Genomic DNA, 18,123 nt, shown 5'->3' with positions numbered 1-18,123 from the left:
TTTTATTTTATTTTATTTTATTTTATTTTATTTTATTTTATTTTATTTATTTTATTTTATTGCAAAATCTGATGTAAGTAACAATCCTGCCACAAAATGAACTATTATGAGAAGTTAATGAAATGAACAAGAATATGAATACATGGATTTGAGAATGAGTTGTGGCAAGTATTCTTTGTCTTGATCTCAAAGATATTAATCCAGTTTTTTCCTTCAATAAAATTAATACACCTCAAAAAGTAAGAGCTAGCATTCATATTTACAAAAAGAATGAAAATAGAAACAATCAGGGCATTACATATCAAAACAGTGAACACACTGAATGAAAGCAGATGAAATAAAAATGTTTTTTTCCAGTGAATATGCAAACTTGAATAATGGCTTAATATTAATGGAATAGAAGAGCTACACTTTTCCATCAAAATTAATTGCCTTTGATGATATTTGGGAGAGAAAAAAAGCCTTTAAAAATTTCCTTTTCACCTGGTTAAGCTAACTTCAATAGAGCTCATAAGCTCTTATGAGGCTTTAAAAAATTAAAAAGCACACTTACTTCATAGTTGTACTTCCAGCTATAGGTATAAATCTACTCCTTACACCTTTATGTATTTGTGTAAACAAAAATAAAGATAAATGTACTGCCAGCAATATCACATAATCTGTGCTTTTCTTATAAATGTTTTTATGCACAAGGCTAGCCAACATTTTTGTTAGATTACAGCTCTAGAATGTTTTTAATTGAAAAAAAAATATGGGTAATTTTGAACTCAGAAAAACAAAGTAGTGATTACTAAAAGAACTAATTATTGTCTTCTTTTTCAGAAGATGTTAGTTTAATAGACACACAGTATAGGTCTCCATCCTCACTGCAAAACAAGTGGGAATTTCCACAGCTCTGAGGTTTGAGAACAGCTGAGCTGCATACACTTTCTAAAGAATCTAAAAGCTCCTGCTGGGGTTCTAACTGGCAAAGCTTTCAAAGATATATGTTTTTACCCCAGTAAAAGTACAGCACATAATTACAACAATGTACCAAATTCAGTTCTGTGGGAGGCAGGTTGGAGGACAAATCAGTAGGAAGCTATGCAGACAATCTACCCCCAGTAAAGAAAAGAATTATTGATCATAGGTGTGGGGACTAGTACATCCCTCTTATAAGGTGGTCTGCCTCTATACAGAGGAAAGGTCAGTGAATTTTATTATTAGTTTATTTTTTCTGTTTCCCCTTTTATTTGTTTCTTCTTAGTTTATTTAATATGAATACAAGCAAGCCCAAAGATGTGGCTGCTAAAAACTCAAAAAGTTTAGAGAAAGCTTAGCAGCCCAGTCACTGTCTCAGATAAACTTATTTCTTTCAAAAAGTCAAAGCCATGTTTTTCCCCAGGTTTGCCAATTTGATTGTTTTTTATTTGATGATGATTTTAACGAATCTTACAGGAATGATCTCACTTCTAACATATGATTATTCCTAACTGATGAGATTTGTTTTTTTTATCCAAGAAATTATATGATAATGGAAACTCCACAGGGCACTGGCAGTGGTCATAGGGATGAAATTAGGAAAGAGTATTGTTAGAGAAGGTAAATAAAGAAAAGTTTTCAATAAGGAGGTTAAATCCTTCCATGTTACCTAGTACCATATGGATACAGAATCAGGACGAAAAAGAGCCTGCTTGATTTTGCTTGATTTTGCATTCGAGTTAATACATTCAGCAAATATATGTTAAGTGTATACTATGTGAATAAAATCAGCATGATGCATGCACTTGAAAAAGTTGCAATCTAGCAGGGATTTACAGATGTTGAATAAACAACCTTACAAATAACTACAAACCATGATAACTTCTAGAAAGATAAAGGAAAAAAAAGCGCTCTGAGGGATTTTAATAGGAAGACTGAATTTTGACTGATAGGTAAGTGAAGGCATCACTGGCAAAATGAACTTTAAGCCGAGACTGGAAGAATAAGCAGGAAAGAGGCAGGCAGCAAGTGAGTGTAAGAGGAGGCAGCATGTGTAATCTCCTGCCAGAGGCAGGAAAGAGCATGGTAAATTAAAAAAAAAAAGTGAAAAATAAAATATAGTGTGGCTGAGGGAACATGAGCAAGAAGCCAAGCAACAGGAGATAAAAGTGGGAGAGGTGGTAAATCCTGGTGAGGAGTTTATATTGTAGCCTTAGTGCCACACAACAGCACTGATGGTTTAATCAGATAAATTATATGATGAAATACAAAAAAACTCTAGAAATGCCACATTTGAGAGCTGCACTGAGATTAACTTGGAGAAAGGCAAAAGCATGAGTGGGGAAAAGAAGCTAAAAGTATATCATAATAGTTAATGAAAATGATGATGCTGGCTTGGGGCTAAGGTGGTAATGACACAGATGAAGAGTAGATCAGATGTATATTCTAGATTCAATTAGGAGGTAATTAATGATCTCTCTTAGGTAATTTTCAACGCATTGTTCAAGGCAGAATTCTGGTTGTTGTTTGCTGAATAGTACATGAGAAGTAATGAAGTAGAGGAAAAGGAAACTAATCTTTGAAAAAAAAAACAGATGATAGGAAATGGAGAGCGAGCAGCAGCTATCAGGGATCTCAGGGTCAAAAATGATTTTCACTCATTCATCTATCCAGCTATCAATTTATTCAGTTTTAGGAAGTGAGGGACTTAAGTTTTATTTTTTCTGAAGAGGAAGTCAAACTGCAGAATGACATACTGAAGATATAATAAAAACAGAACTCTAAAGCAGGCAAGAGACAATAATGCTCAAAACACAGACAAGTAAATTAGCATATAGTAGAGCATCTCTCTCTCTCTCTCTCTCTCTCTCTCACACACACACACACACACACACTAGAACAGTATAGCAGTTAAAAGCACTCTTTATCAGGAGGAAACAAAAACACCAATTTTTTTTTTTAATTTTAAATTTAAAAAAAAATTTTTTTTTTAACGTTTATTTATTTTTGAGACAGAGAGAGACAGAGCATGAACGGGGGAGGGTCAGAGAGAGAGGGAGACACAGAATCTGAAACAGGCTCCAGGCTCTGAGCAGTCAGCACAGAGCCCGATGCGGGGCTCGAACCCACAAGCTGTGAGATCATGACCTGAGTCGAAGTTGGACGCTCAACCGACTGAGCCACCCAGGCGCCCCCAAAAACACCAATTTGAAAAGATAAGCACCCTTATGTTCATCACAGCAGTATTTATAATATCCAGGATATGGAAGGAACATAAATGTACATCAGTGAATTAATAGATAAAGGTGTGGTGGTGGTGGTGGTGATGTGTGTTACGTATGTAATGTAATATTAATCTGAAATCCTGTCATTTGCAACAACATGGATGGACCTTGAGGATGTTATACTAAATGAAATAAGTATGAATGAAATGAAATGTTATATTAAATGAAATCCTGTATGATTTCACTTATACATGGATTCTAAGAAAACAAAGCCACAAATGAACAAAAAACAAAACAAAAAAAAAAAACACAAAAAAAACAATAACAGACTCAAATATATAGAATACAAACTGGTACTTGCCAGAGGGGAGGGTGGTGGAGGGATAGATGAAATAGCTGAAGGGGATTAAAAGGTACAATCTTCCAGTTATGAAACAAATAAGACATTGGGAAGTAATATACAGCATAAGGAATATAGTCAATAATATTGTAACCATTTGGCATAGTGAGAGATGGTAACTAGACTTACTGTGGTGAACATTTTGTAACTTATATAAATATTGAAGCACTATCTTGTACACCTGAAACTAATACAATATTGTATGTCAACTATTCTTCAATAAAATAAAAATATACAGTGAAACATCATTCAGCCATCAAAACGAATGAAATCTTGCCATTTGCAATGACATGGATGGAGCTAGAATGTATTATTCTAAGCAAAATAAGTCAGAGAAAGACAAATACCATATGATTTCACTCATATGTGGAATTTTAGAAACAAAACAAATGCACATATGGAAAGTGGGTCGGGGGAGAAAAGAGAAGGAAAGAAACCACAAGAGACTCTTATGATATGTAACAAACTGAGGGATGATGGGAGGGAGGTGGGTTGGAGATGGGCTAGATGGGTAGTAAGGAGGGCACTTGTTGGGATGAGCACTGGGTGTTGTAAGTAAGTGATGAATCACTGAATTCTACTCCTGAAACTAATATTGCACTGTATTTTAAGTAACTAAAATTCAAATAAAAATATATCTATATAAAAATAAATAAAATTTTAAAATAAAAATGAATAAAACCACTGTCTATATCAGACTGCCTGGGTTTGAATTATGCATCTACTACTTGCTATGTAACCTTGGGACAAGGTCCCTAGCCTTCCTTCACCTGGGTTTCCTCATTCATAATATGGAGCTAATAAAAGTGCAAACTTCATAGATATAAATAATGCATAAGATGGTGCATATAAAAATGCTTAACATAGTATCAGACACAGTAGCTCTGTAATGCGTTGTTTCTGTAAATAATAAGAGCAACAAAAAATTAGTAATAATAATAAGCTATCCCTTTTTCTGAGGTTTGACAGACAATATGTTAATAAAAGATATGGCTAGAGATAGCTTCGTAGGAAGAAGAGATATTGGAGGTTCTGAAGCCTAAGTGCTTTCCTTTTACTCTGGTGTGTAAAAGATTAGACGGTTGGTAGTAAGTGAAAAGAAAGAATAGGGGGAGGTTAGAAGACTTAAGAAGAGCAAGTAAGATATGATATAGCCACTATAGAAAAATGAAAGGTCACTGAACAGGAACAAGTAAAATAACTGCTGAAATGGCAGTGAGAGTCCTGCTGTGGTAAAAGCTAAAATGTCATAAAGACACCAATTCACTCAGTTCACCAAAGAGAACAGGATATAAAGACACAGAGTTACGAGCAGAATGAGAATACTAAGGAGCTCAGATTTTATTCTGTAAATTCTGGGAGACACTGAAGGTTTTGGACACAGAAATCACATGTCGGATATAGATTTTAAGTAGACTACACTAATTGTATTGATGGGGGAATTAGCAGAGAAGCAAGACAACCAGTTTGGAGACTTTCCCATTAGTGCAGATGATTCTACACTTGTGAAGCTTTCCTAAATGTAGGCTGTCAATATATTTTGAGGATTAAAAAGTATTTGGCTGTATTCACAAAGAAGTTAATTTAGTTTTAGCATTGACTTGGAGAAATATGTTTTAACATAATTTTTGCTTTTACAGACCTAAAATATGCTCTTTTTAATCTCAGCCTCATACTTGAGTTCAATAATCATCATACAATTCAATTCAATAAATATTTACTGCCTATTGTATACAAGATATTCTAAGCATCCCAATACATTCTGTTTCTATAAACAATAATGGCAACAATAATAGCTGGTGCTCAAAAGACTAAAGCCTATCATTATTTCAAAAATATTTTCCTAGATAGGAGATTATCTAAACTTTATTTGACAAATCCTGATGGATACTATCTTGGGTAATTTATGTAGCATTAATTACTTTGTAATGTCCTTGACTTTTTTCTCCCTACAGGCATGTAACTAAGGATGGGAGAATTAAATATGAAGACCAGGTTACTTCATGTACACAGCCCTGGAATTATTTATGGTTATGTGCATAAATAAGAAATCTCTTCCATTTTCTATTTTGCTTTTAATTCAGAAGGTATATTGCTTTTTATGTCCCCAAACTTAATTTCCTCAGTGTGGCACCAAGGATATTCCTCTTGAAGGACTTGCTTGGAAAACTAATACATCTTCCAAGATAAACTGCATTCAGGAAAAAAAAAATGGCCTCAGAGAAACTGTGTAGTGTACCTACTGTAAAACTCATAACCATCATGGCACAGCTGAATTCTCAGATAGTATATAGCTCTGCTTCAATTATACTATGAATTCAATCACCTTAGGTTTCAAATGTGGACTTTGGTCTAGAAACTTTTATTATTTAATATTGCACTAAAGCACTGTGATTTAATCAGTAATATCTAGCCAGTTCAACTGGAATAATTTGCATAACTCAAAAAAGAGAAAAATATCTTCCTCAGGTACTTTACCTTAGGTCTATCTCATCCAAAATATACACTCCTGATTTTATTTTCAGGGATTTGACAGAATCTTCCCATAGCAGTAAATGCAATGCCATATCTGAGAATTAATAAGCTCTAAATGTGGGCAAGAATTTATTGCACATGGTCAAAACGAATGCTCTCTGCTCTATCACATTTTGACTTTAATCAAGAGTTTTAAATTGCAAAGTACCAAATCATATCAATTAAAATATATTACTATTAAAAAGGTAATAAAATATTTGATGAAGCACAGTATTTGACTACTAGTTCCAATATTAATTTTGAGTCTTAGTATTCATATGGGAAATTGTCAGGGAGCCATAATACATAATACAGCTGCTTCTCCACAAAGTAAACCAACTTGTATTGAATATGTAAGTTAAAAATAGCTTTTCCTCCAAGAAATTAAATAAATCACCATCTCCTCTTTCCCATTTTCGCTTTGCCCATTATTTCAATAGCAGGTTTGGGGAATGACTAAAACATGTAACTATATTCTTTAATACATAATTTATATATAGTCATCCTTTGTACCCCTTAAAATGAAGAGGGGGTGAGGAAACAACTCATTCCAATAATGATTTAAACATATTAAAGCACAATATTTTTATGAGAATTTTCTTCCCAAAACAGTTTATTTAAAGCTTTCACTTAATTAATGACACTCCAGAGGAAATCTGAAAATTCTTGTGCTTTCTCTGACACAGTTCAAGCCACAAAAAAAGTTTTTTAGGATATTGTTATTTATCTAGTTACTACTCTTTCATTTAGCCTAAATTTGGAAGGGGGGCAAACTCTAACATCAAGATCTAAATAAAAGAAAAAAATAGCCAATAAATAATATATACTACTTTTCATATATTAATAGAATTAAATATCAGCACTAGTATGGAAGAGCTCCCAGGAGATATCTTGAAGTATTCTGTAAAATAGAAATAGAAATTTCTTTATGTTTCAATACCATGATAAATAATATTTTTTTCTGACAGCCAATGTTATATTAAATTATGTAGTTGTATAGTTTGAAAAAAACCAACAATTGAAATGTCCTTTTCATTATTTCTGACAAGTGTTACACCCCAGTTGAGTTTGTGGGCCCTTATGCTAGATACATACCACAACTCCAAACTGTTCAGGCTCACTGAGGTCATGATACTCATTCCTCAGCTGTGCTAATTCACAGAGTATTTTCTGCTCAGGAAGATGTTTTACAAGGTTCTAAAACAAAAGAAAAGTATAAAAACTTAATATTATTAGGACTAGTAAATTTGCATCAACAACTCTAAAAGTGATTAGGAAGATAAATTTATTTTTTGCTAAGATCAAATGGAAATAAATGACATTGAAAAATTGACTAACTTACCATGCCTTACATATATAGCATAATTTTTGAGCTTTATTTTCTATTAGTCAATTCATATGAAAAACAGAAAAATACTATGCTGAATTAATGCATGTACAATAATAACAAAAGTCAACTGTACTCTTCATAATTGGCAAAATTTGGAATAATCTTTAACCTTATAAAGCACACCAAGGGGCGCTTAGGTGGCTCAGTCGGTTAAGCGGCCGACTTCGGCTCAGGTCATGATCTCAAGGTCCATGAGTTCGAGCCCCGCGTCGGGCTCTGTGCTGACAGCTCAGAGCCTGGAGCCTGTTTCAGATTCTGTGTCTCCCTCTCTCTGACCCTGCCCCGTTCATGCTCTGTCTCTCTCTGTCTCAAAAACAAATAAACGTTAAAAAAAATTTTAAAAAAAGTACACCAAGCCTGTAAAAAAATCTCCCATTATCTACATCAGTATTTACATACATAATACATTACCACTTTAATGGAGAATTAAGCAAAAGTGATGGGGTCTGATATATGTTCAAGTTTGATGCCTAAGAGAATCAAAATTGATTAATTCCTCTCAACCTAGTTTATCTTGATCTATGGTATAATTCTTATTATCATTATATTAGCATGCAACCAACATTTTGGGGACTTGTATAGGATTTCAGAAGACACAGGCAAGGAATAAAAGCAGGAAAATAAGATTTAAGAAAGTAGGGTTGATACAAAATGGCAGAAAAGTCAGCTCCAGGGATTGGGCCCACCACCAAAGCAATCAGTAAGCTAAAAAGAGCAATTTAAATAAACTATTTCAAAACACTGAAACTTGATTGGATGCTTACAACAAGGGGCGTGTTTGTTGAAGGGATACACTGGTGTTCTCTGGTAAGAGAATGACATGTACAAAAGAGATATCAAAACCCATTCCTCAGCACCACCGTGAAGATAGTGCCTGAGTCCTTGAGGGGCTGGCTGATGCCAGGGTGAGCAGTAGGGATCTTCTTCTCCAAAATTTGAGGAGGTACATTTTGGTTGGTTTGGCAGTTCACTGAAGGACCTGTGTAAGTGTCTGCCTTGATTTCAACCCTTTTGGGTTGCAGTAGCTTCCCCAGATGGCATCTATCAGAAAACTTAAATAGACAGAAACACTTCCCCTGCTTTTTGGAAACAGACAGTTTAAGGAAATTTTTGTCAGATCACTGGCTGACAGCAGAGTTAATTAAACCCAAGATCCAGTAACCACACCCAAAAAATATACAGCTTGCAGCAATTGTTTAGAGAAATTACAAACAAATAGCTACAGCCCTCAGGAAACAAACATCAGCCATCTGTGGGGAGTAGAAAAATCAAGTTTCCAGAGTTATAATATACTCAAAAGTCCAAATCTCAACAAAACCAAAAAAAGACAAAGCATGCAAAAAAAATAGGCAACCTTAAGCTAAACAGGAAAAATAAAAGAATATCACAGAAAAAATCCCTGAAGAAGCTCAATTTTGGAATTAGTAGTCAAAAACATTAAATCAACATTTAAACATTTTAAATATGTTCAATGACCTAAAGCAAACCATGAACAAATACATCAGCACTGAGCAGAACTTCAAAGAAGTCCACACTGAGGCACTTTGGATCAAAGAAGAAGAGTGATTTTAAAATAGCAAGAGGGAAGTGAATTGTCACATTTAAGGGACCCACAATGAGATTAATATCTGATTTCTCCAATGGAAGCTAAAAGGTAGTAGAATAACATATTTTAAGTCCTGAAATAAACACCATCAAACAAGAATTCTGTATCCAATAAAAGTATCCTCTTTTAAACAATAATGGAGAAACTAAGACATTCTCAAATTAACAACAACAACAAATATAATTTATTGCTAGCAAACCTGTTCTGCAAGAAATACTAATGGAAGACCTACAGGCAGAAATAAAAGGACACTAAACAGTAATTCAAAGACATAAGAAATAAGCAATTATAAAGGTAATTACATAGGTAAACATTAAAAAAAAACAAGGTTATTATACTTGTGGTTTATAACTCTTGTTTCTATATGAGTTAAAAGGCAAATGCATAACACAATAATTATAAATATAAGTTAATGATCATACAATGTATAACCATGTAATCTGTGACAAAAACAGTATAAAAGGAATAAATATGTATAGGAACAATGTATGTTATTTAAACTAATTTTGTATTATTAAAACTCGGGTGTCTTAAGTTTAAGATATCAATTGTAATCCCTAAAGGAACTAATAGTGACAGAAAATCACGCAAAAATAAAGATGGGAACCAAAATACTAGGCAACAAAAATAAACAAATACAAAAATAGATACTAATAGAGAAATTAAGGAAGAAAAAAAATGTGATACACAAAAGAGATTAATGGAAGAACTAAGCCCTTCTTTAAGAATAATTACTTTAAATGTAAATGCATTAAATTCTCATTAAAAGTAAAAGTTTGGAAGATTGGATTTAAAAGCAAACATATCTATCTGTATGTAGTCTACATGAGACTCAGTTTTAGATAAAAGGACACAAGAGGTTGAAAGGAAAGAACAGAAAAATATACTCCATGTAAATAGTAACCACATACACACCCACACATCACACAAAACCAAACTGTGGTGGCTATATTATTGTCAGACAAAATAGACTTAAATTAAAAAAAAGTAACAAGAGACAAAGAAGGATATTCTATATTGATAAAATGTTCAACCCATCAAGAAGATATAATTATTACAGCACGTGTCCACAAGAGCTGAAAAATATATGAAATAAAAATTGACAGAATTGAAAGGACAAAAAGGCAATTCTGAAATAATATGTGGGGTATTTAATATTCAACTTTCAATAATGGATATAACAAGAAGAAAGAAAAATAACAAGGAAATTGAGAATTTGGACAACACTATAATCTGATTAGACCTAATCTACACAAAACACTCCTCTTAACAACAGCAGAATGTGCCTTCTTAAGTGCACATGGAACATGCTCCAAGATATATCACATATCAGACCACAAAACAAGTCCTAATAAATTTTAGTAGACTTAAATCATGCAAAGTATCTTTTTTGATCATAATGGAAATGTTGTTAGAAATAAATAACTGAAGGAAAAGTGGAAAATTCACAAATATGCAGAATAAGCAAATAAGCAATGGGTCATAGAAGAAATCGCAAGGGAAATTAGAAAATACCTTGATATTAATGAAAATGAAAACAACATGCTAAAACTTATGGAATTCAGCAAAGACAGTACCAAAAGGAAGATTTGTAGTAATAAGCATCTACATTAAAAAAGAAGAAAGGTTTCAAACCAATAACCTAACTGTACACTTTAAGGTACTAGAGGAAAAGCACACTTAAGCCACAGCAAGAAGTGAGAAGGAAATACATAAATTAAAATAGGCAAAAATGTAATTAATTAATTAGAGATCTGAAAAACCAACAGAGGAAAATTATTTAAAATAAAAGTTAATTCCAAAATTGACAAATCTTTAGTTAGACTAAGAAAAAAAAAGACAGAAGACTCTAATAACTAAAATCAGTAATAACAGCTGAGACATTATTATTGATTTTTTAAAAATAAAAGAGATTCTGGGGCGTCTGGATGGCTCAGTCGGTTGAGCACCTGACTTCAGCTCAGGTCATGATCTCACACTCTGTGAGTTCGAGTCCTGAGTCGGGCTCTGTGCTGACAGCTCAGAGCCTGGAGCCTGCTTCAGATTCTGTGTCTCCCCCTTTCTCTGCCCCTCCCCTGCTCATGCTGTGTCTCTCTCTGTCTCAAAAATAAATAGAAACATTAAAAAATTTAAAAAAAAATAAAAAAGATTCTAAGAGGATGCGATGAATAACTGTACGCCAACAAACTGGATAACCTAGAAGAAATCGACAAATTCCTTGAACCACACAAACTACCAAGACTGAGTCAAAAAAAAAAAAAAAAAACACCTGAAAATCTGAGTAGACCTGTTAGAAGTAAGGAGATTGTGTAAGTAATCAAAAATTCCCAACAAAGAAAGGCTCAGGACCTGTTAGGTTCACTGGTGAATTCCACCAAATATGTAAAAAAGAATTAACACCACGCTTTTTCAATCTCTTCCAAAAACATTAAGAGGGGGGAACAGAACACTTCCTAACTCATTCTATGAAGCCATCATTGCACTGATACTAAAATTGGTCTAAGACACAAGTCAACTACTTCATTTTTTTTAATAAATTACTTCAGATCAATATTCCTTTTTTAATTTTTTTAAAATTTTTTTTAAACGTTTATTTTTGAGACAGAGAGAGACACAGCATGAGCAGGGGAGGGGCAGAGAGAGAGGGAGACACAGAATCGGAAGCAGGCTCCAGGCTCTGGGCCTGGCCCAGAGCCTGACGCGGGGCTCGAACTCACGGACCGCGAGATCGTGACCTGAGCGGAAGTCGGCCGCTTAACCGACTGAGCCACCCAGGCGCCCCCAGATCAATATTCCTTAATAAATATAAATACACACTAAGAAAATACAGTAGGCAACATATAGCATAAATCCCATGGGAAACAACTGCATCTTGCCCCAGGGTAAGTTCTCTTTTGTTCACTCTGCTTATATATTTCCCTCTTCCTAGTTAATTTTGCATTTCCATTAAATTTTAGGCCTATAATGGCATCCATTGAGTAACTAAAAAGATTAAATTTATAATATTATGTCCTTTCACTTACAAAAATACCAATATTGATATAACAACATATATACAATCAAATGAAATTAAGAGCATCCATTATTTTGCCTCATTAATATAATTTTCTTTTATGAAATGAAAAGGTAAGTAAATAACAAGGTATTTCCATTTTTCCAGAATATTTTCAATGCATGTAAATTACTCAATTGTTTTTATTTTATTTTTCTGTTAATGGGATTTTTCATAAAATATATATTATGAGGGGTGGGAAGATGGCGGCATAGGAGGGACGCTGGGCTCACCACGTATCCTGCTGATCACTTAGATTCCACCTACACCTGCCTAAATAACCGAGAAAACCGCCAGAGATTAGCAGAATGGAGTCTCCGGAGCCAAGCACAGATGAGAGGCCCACGGAAGAGGGTAGGAAGGGCTGTGAGGCAGTGCGCGCTCCACGGACTGGCGGGAGGGAGCTGGGGCGGAGGGGCAGCCTTGGGGCCAAGCAAAGCCCCCGAGTCTGGCTGGCAAAAGCCGAGGGGCCGGAGGGAGTGTGTTCGCACAGGAAGCGCGACTTACTGTCTGGGAGGTCATAAGTTAACAGCTCTGCTCAGAAAGCGGGAAGGCTGGAGGACAAAGTGAGGGAGAGCTGCTGAGCCTCCAGACGACAGAGCTCAGGTTGGTGGGGAACAAAGGCACTTGCCAGTGCCATCTCCCTTACCCATCCCCCAGCCAAAATCCCAAAGGGAACCAGTTCCTGCCAGGGAACTTGCTGGCTCCGCACAAACACCCAACTCTGTGCTTCTGTGGAGCCAAACCTCCGGCAGCCGATCTGACTCCCTCCCGCTGCCACAGGGCCCCTCCTGAAGTGGATCACCTAAGGAGAAGCGAGCTAAGCCTGCCCCTCCTGCCCCCGTGCACCTTGCCTACCCACCCCAGCTAATACGCCAGATCCCCAGCACCACAAACCTGGCAGTGTGCAAGTAGCCCAGACAGCCACGCCACCCCACAGTGAATCCTGCCCCTAGGAGAGGGGAAGAGAAGACACACACCAGTCTGACTGTGGCCCCAGCAGTGGGCTGGGGGCAGACATCAGGTCTGACTGCGGCCCCGCCCACCAACTCCAGTTATACACCACAGCACGGGGGAAGTGCCCTGCAGCTCCTCACCACTCCAGGGACTATCCAAAATGACCAAACGGAAGAATTCCCCTCAGAAGAATCTCCAGGAAATAACAACAGCTAATGAACTGATCAAAAAGGATTTAAATAATATAACAGAAAGTGAATTTAGAATAATAGTCATAAAATTAATCGCTGGGCTTGAAAACAGTATAGAGGAGAGCAGAGAATCTCTTGCTACAGAGATCAAGGGACTAAGGAACTGTCATGAGGAGCTGAAAAAACGCTTCAAACGAAATGCAAAACAAAATGGAAAACACGACGGCTCGGATTGAAGAGGCAGAGGTGAGAATAGGTGAACTAGAAGATAAAGTTATGGAAAAAGAGGAAGCTGAGAGAAAGAGACATAAAAAAAATCCTGGACTATGAGGGGGAAATTAGAGAACTAAGTGATACACTAAAAAGAAATAATATACGCATAATTGGTATCCCAGAGGAGGAAGAGAGAGGGAAAGGTGCTGAAGGGGTACTTGAACAAATTATAGCTGAGAACTTCCCTGAATTGGGGAAGGAAAAAGGCATTGAAATCCAAGAGGCACAGAGAACTCCCTTCAGACGTAACTTGAATCGATCTTCTGCACGACATATCGTCAAACTGGCAAAATACAAGGATAAAGAGAAAATTCTGAAAGCAGCAAGGGATAAACGTGCCCTCACATATAAAGGGAGACCTATAAGACTCGTGACTGATCTCTCTTTAGAAACTTGGAAGGCCAGAAAGGATTGGCACAAGATCTTCAGTGTGCTAAACAGAAAAAATATGCAGCCGAGAATGCTTTATCCAGCAAGTCTGTCATTGAGAATAGAAGGAGAGATAAAGGTCTTCCCAAACAAACAAAAACTGAAGGAATTTATCACCACGAAACCAGCCCTACAAGAGATCCTAAGGGGGATCCTGTGAGACAAAGTCCCAGAGACAACGCTACAAGCATAAAACATACAGACATCACAATGACTCTAAACCCGTATCTTTCTATAATAACACTGAATGTAAATGGATTAAATGCTCCAACCAAAAGACATAGGGTATCAGAATGGATAAAAACACAAGACCCATCTATTTGCTGTCTACAAGAGACTCATTTAAGATCTGAGGACACCTTTAGATTGAGAGTGAGGGGATGGAGAACTATTTATCATGCTACTGGAAGCCAAAAGAAAGCTGGAGTAGCCATACTTATATCAGACAAACTAGACTTTAAATTAAAGGCTGTAACAAGAGATGAAGAAGGGCATTATCTAATAATTACAGGGTCTATCCATCAGGAAGAGCTAACAATTATAAATGTCTATGCGCTGAATACGGGAGCCCCCAAATATATAAAACAATTACTCATAAACATAAGCAACCTTATTGATAAGAATGTGGTAATTGCACGGGTAACACCCCACTTACAGAAATGGATAGATCATCAAGACATGCGGTCAATAAAGAAACAAGGGCCCTGAATGATACATTGGATCAGATGGACTTGACAGATCTATTTAGAACTCTGCATCCCAAAGCAACAGAATATACTTTCTTCTCGAGTGCACATGGAACATTCTCCAAGATAGATCATATACTGGGTCACAAAACAGCCCTTCATAAGTTCACAAGAATTGAAATTATACCATGCATACTTTCAGACCACAATGCTATGAAGCTTGAAATCAACCACAGGAAAAAGTCTGGAAAACCTCCAAAAGCATGGAGGTTAAAGAACACCTTACTAAAGAATGAGTGGGTCAACCAGGCAATTAGAGAAGAAATTAAAAAATATATGGAAACAAACGAAAATGAAAATACAACAATCCAAACGCTTTGGGACGCAGCAAAGGCAGTCCTGAGAGGAAAATACATTGCAATCCAGGCCTATATCAAGAAACAAGAAAAATCCCAAATACAAAATCTAACAGCACACCTAAAGGAAATAGAAGCAGAACAGCAAAGGCAGCCTAAACCCAGCAGAAGAAGAGAAATAATAAAGATCAGAGCAGAAATAAACAATAGAGAATCTAAAAAAACTGTAGAGCAGATCAACGAAACCAAGAGTTGTTTTTTTGAAAAAATAAACAAAATTGACAAACCTCTAGCCAGGCTTCTCAAAAAGAAAGGGAGATGACCCAAATAGATAAAATCATGAATGAAAATGGAATTATGACAACCAATCCCTCAGAGATACAAACAATTATCAGGGAATACTATGAAAAATTATATGCCAACAAATTGGACAACCTGGAAGAAATGGACAAATTCCTAAACACCCACACTCTTCCAAAACTCAATCAGGAGGAAATAGAAAGCTTGAACAGACCCATAACCAGCAAAGAAATTGAATTGGTTATCAAAAATCTCTCAACAAATAAGAGTCCAGGACCAGATGGCTTCCCAGGGGAGTTCTACCAGAACTGTTTAAAGCAGACATAATACCTATCCTTCTCAAGCTATTCCAAGAAATAGAAAGGGAAGGAAAACTTCCAGACTCATTCTATGAAGCCAGTATTACTTTGATTCCTAAACCAGACAGAGACCCAGTAAAAAAAGAGAACTACAGGCCAATATCCCTGATGAATATGGATGCAAAAATTCTCAATAAGATACTAGCAAACCGAATTCAACAGCATATAAAAAGAATTATTCACCATGATCAAGTGGGATTCATTCCTGGGATGCAGGGCTGGTTCAACATTCGCAAATTAATCAACGTGATACATCACATAAATTAAAAAAAAGAGAAGAACCATATGATCCTGTCAATCTATGCAGAAAAGGCCTTTGACAAAATCCAGCACCCTTTCATAATAAAAACCCTTGAGAAAGTCGGGATAGAAGGAAAATACTTAAAGATCATAAAAGCCATTTATGAAAAGCCCACAGCTAACATCATACTCAATGGGGAAAAACTGAGAGCTTTTTCCCTGAGATCAGGAACAAGACAGGGATGCCCACTCTCACTGCTGTTGTTTAACATAGTGTTGGAAGTTCTAGCATCAGCAATCAGACAACAAAAGGAAATCAAAGGCATCAAAATTGGCAAAGATGAAGTCAAGCTTTCACTTTTTGCAGATGACATGATATTAAACATGGAAAATCCGATAGACTCCACCAAAAGTCTGCTAGAACTGATACATGAATTCAGCAAAGTTGCCGGATACAAAAATCAATGTACAGAAATCAGCTGCATTCTTATACACTAATAATGAAGCAACAGGAAGACAAATAAAGACACTGATCCCATTCACAATTGCACCAAGAAGCATAAAATACCTAGGAATAAATCTAACCAAAGATGTAAAAGATCTGTATGCTGAAAACTATAGAAAGCTTATGAAGGTAATTGAAGAAGATATAAAGAAATGGAAAGACATTCCGTGCTCATGGATTGGAAGAATAAATACTGCCAAAATGTCAATACTACCCAAAGCTATCTACACATTCAATGCAATCCCAATCAAAATTGCACCAGCATTCTTCTCGAAACTAGAACAAGCCATCCTAGAATTCATATGGAACCACAAAAGGCCCCGAATAGCCAAAGTAATTTTGAAGAAGAAGACCAAAGCAGGAGGCATCACAATCCCAGACTTTAGCCTCTACTACAAAGCTGTCATCATCAAGACAGCATGGTATTGGCACAAAAACAGACACATACACCAATGGAATAGAATAGAAACCCCAGAACTAGACCCACAAACGTATGGCCAACTCATCTTTGACAAAGCAGGAAAGAACATCCAATGGAAAAAAGACAGTCTCTTTAACAAATGGTGCTGGGAGAACTGGACAGCAACATGCAGAAGGTTGAAACTAGACCACTTTCTCACACCATTCACAAAAATAAACTCAAAATGGATAAATGACCTGAATGTGAGACAGGAAACCATCAAAACCCTAGAGGAGAAAGCAGGAAAAGACCTCTCTGACCTCAGCCGTAGCAATCTCTTACTCGACACATCCCCAAAGGCAAGGGAATTAAAAGCAAATATGAATTACTGGGACCTTATGAAGATAAAAAGCTTCTGCACAGCAAAGGAAACAACCAACAAAACTAAAAGGCAACCAACGGAATGGGAAAAGATATTTGCAAATGACATATCGGACAAAGGGCTAGTATCCAAAATCTATAAAGAGCTCACCAAACTCCACACCCGAAAAACAAATAACCCAGGGAAGAAATGGGCAGAAAACATGAATAGACACTTCTCTAAAGAAGACATGCGGATGGCCAAGAGGCACATGAAAAAATGTTCAACGTCGCTCCTTATCAGGGAAATACAAATCAAAACCACATTCAGATATCACCTCACGCCAGTCAGAGTGGCCAAAATGAACAAATCAGGAGACTATAGATGCTGGAGAGGATGTGGAGAAACGGGAACCCTCTTGCACTTTTGGTGGGAATGCAAATTGGTGCAGCCACTCTGGAAAGCAGTGTGGAGGTTCCTCAAAAAATTAAAAATAGACCTACCCTATGACCCAGCAATAGCACTGCTAGGAATTTACCATAGGGATATAGGAGTCCGGATGCATAGGGGCACTGGCACCCCAATGTTTATAGCAGCACTCTCAACAATAGCCAAATTATGGAAAGAGCTAAATGTCCATCAACTAATGAATGGATAAAGAAATTGTGGTTATTGTGGTTTATATACACAATGGAATACTACGTGGCAATGAGAAAGAACGAAATATGGCCTTTTGTAGCAACGTGGATGGAATTGGAGAGTGTGATGCTAAGTGAAATAAGCCATACAGAGAAAGACAGATACCATATGGTTTCACTCTTATGTGGGTCCTGAGGAACTTAACAGAAACCCATGGGGGAGGGGAAGGAAAAAAAAAAAAAAAGAGGTTAGAGTGGGAGAGAGCCAAAGCATAAGAGAC

General features: G+C 36.3%; 1 protein-coding gene across 6 annotated transcripts in view; it reads right to left on the bottom strand.

Annotated features, from left to right (window-relative positions):
- DIAPH2 (diaphanous related formin 2) overlaps nucleotides 1-18,123 on the bottom strand; it is a 974,644-nt gene that overhangs the window by 517,309 nt on the left and 439,212 nt on the right. For all 6 annotated transcript variants that reach the window (XM_049644714.1, XM_049644715.1, XM_049644712.1 and 3 more), the window contains one exon: nucleotides 7,195-7,296. In XM_049644714.1, the coding sequence (XP_049500671.1) occupies nucleotides 7,195-7,296 (102 nt within the window). The remainder of the gene's footprint in view (nucleotides 1-7,194; nucleotides 7,297-18,123) is intronic.

This window comes from Panthera uncia, chromosome X (assembly GCF_023721935.1).
Source record: "Panthera uncia isolate 11264 chromosome X, Puncia_PCG_1.0, whole genome shotgun sequence".
NCBI classification, from domain to species: Eukaryota; Metazoa; Chordata; class Mammalia; order Carnivora; family Felidae; genus Panthera; species Panthera uncia.
The sequence above is the reverse complement of the archived record's forward strand: the minus strand, read 5'-3'. Positions and strand labels throughout refer to the sequence as shown.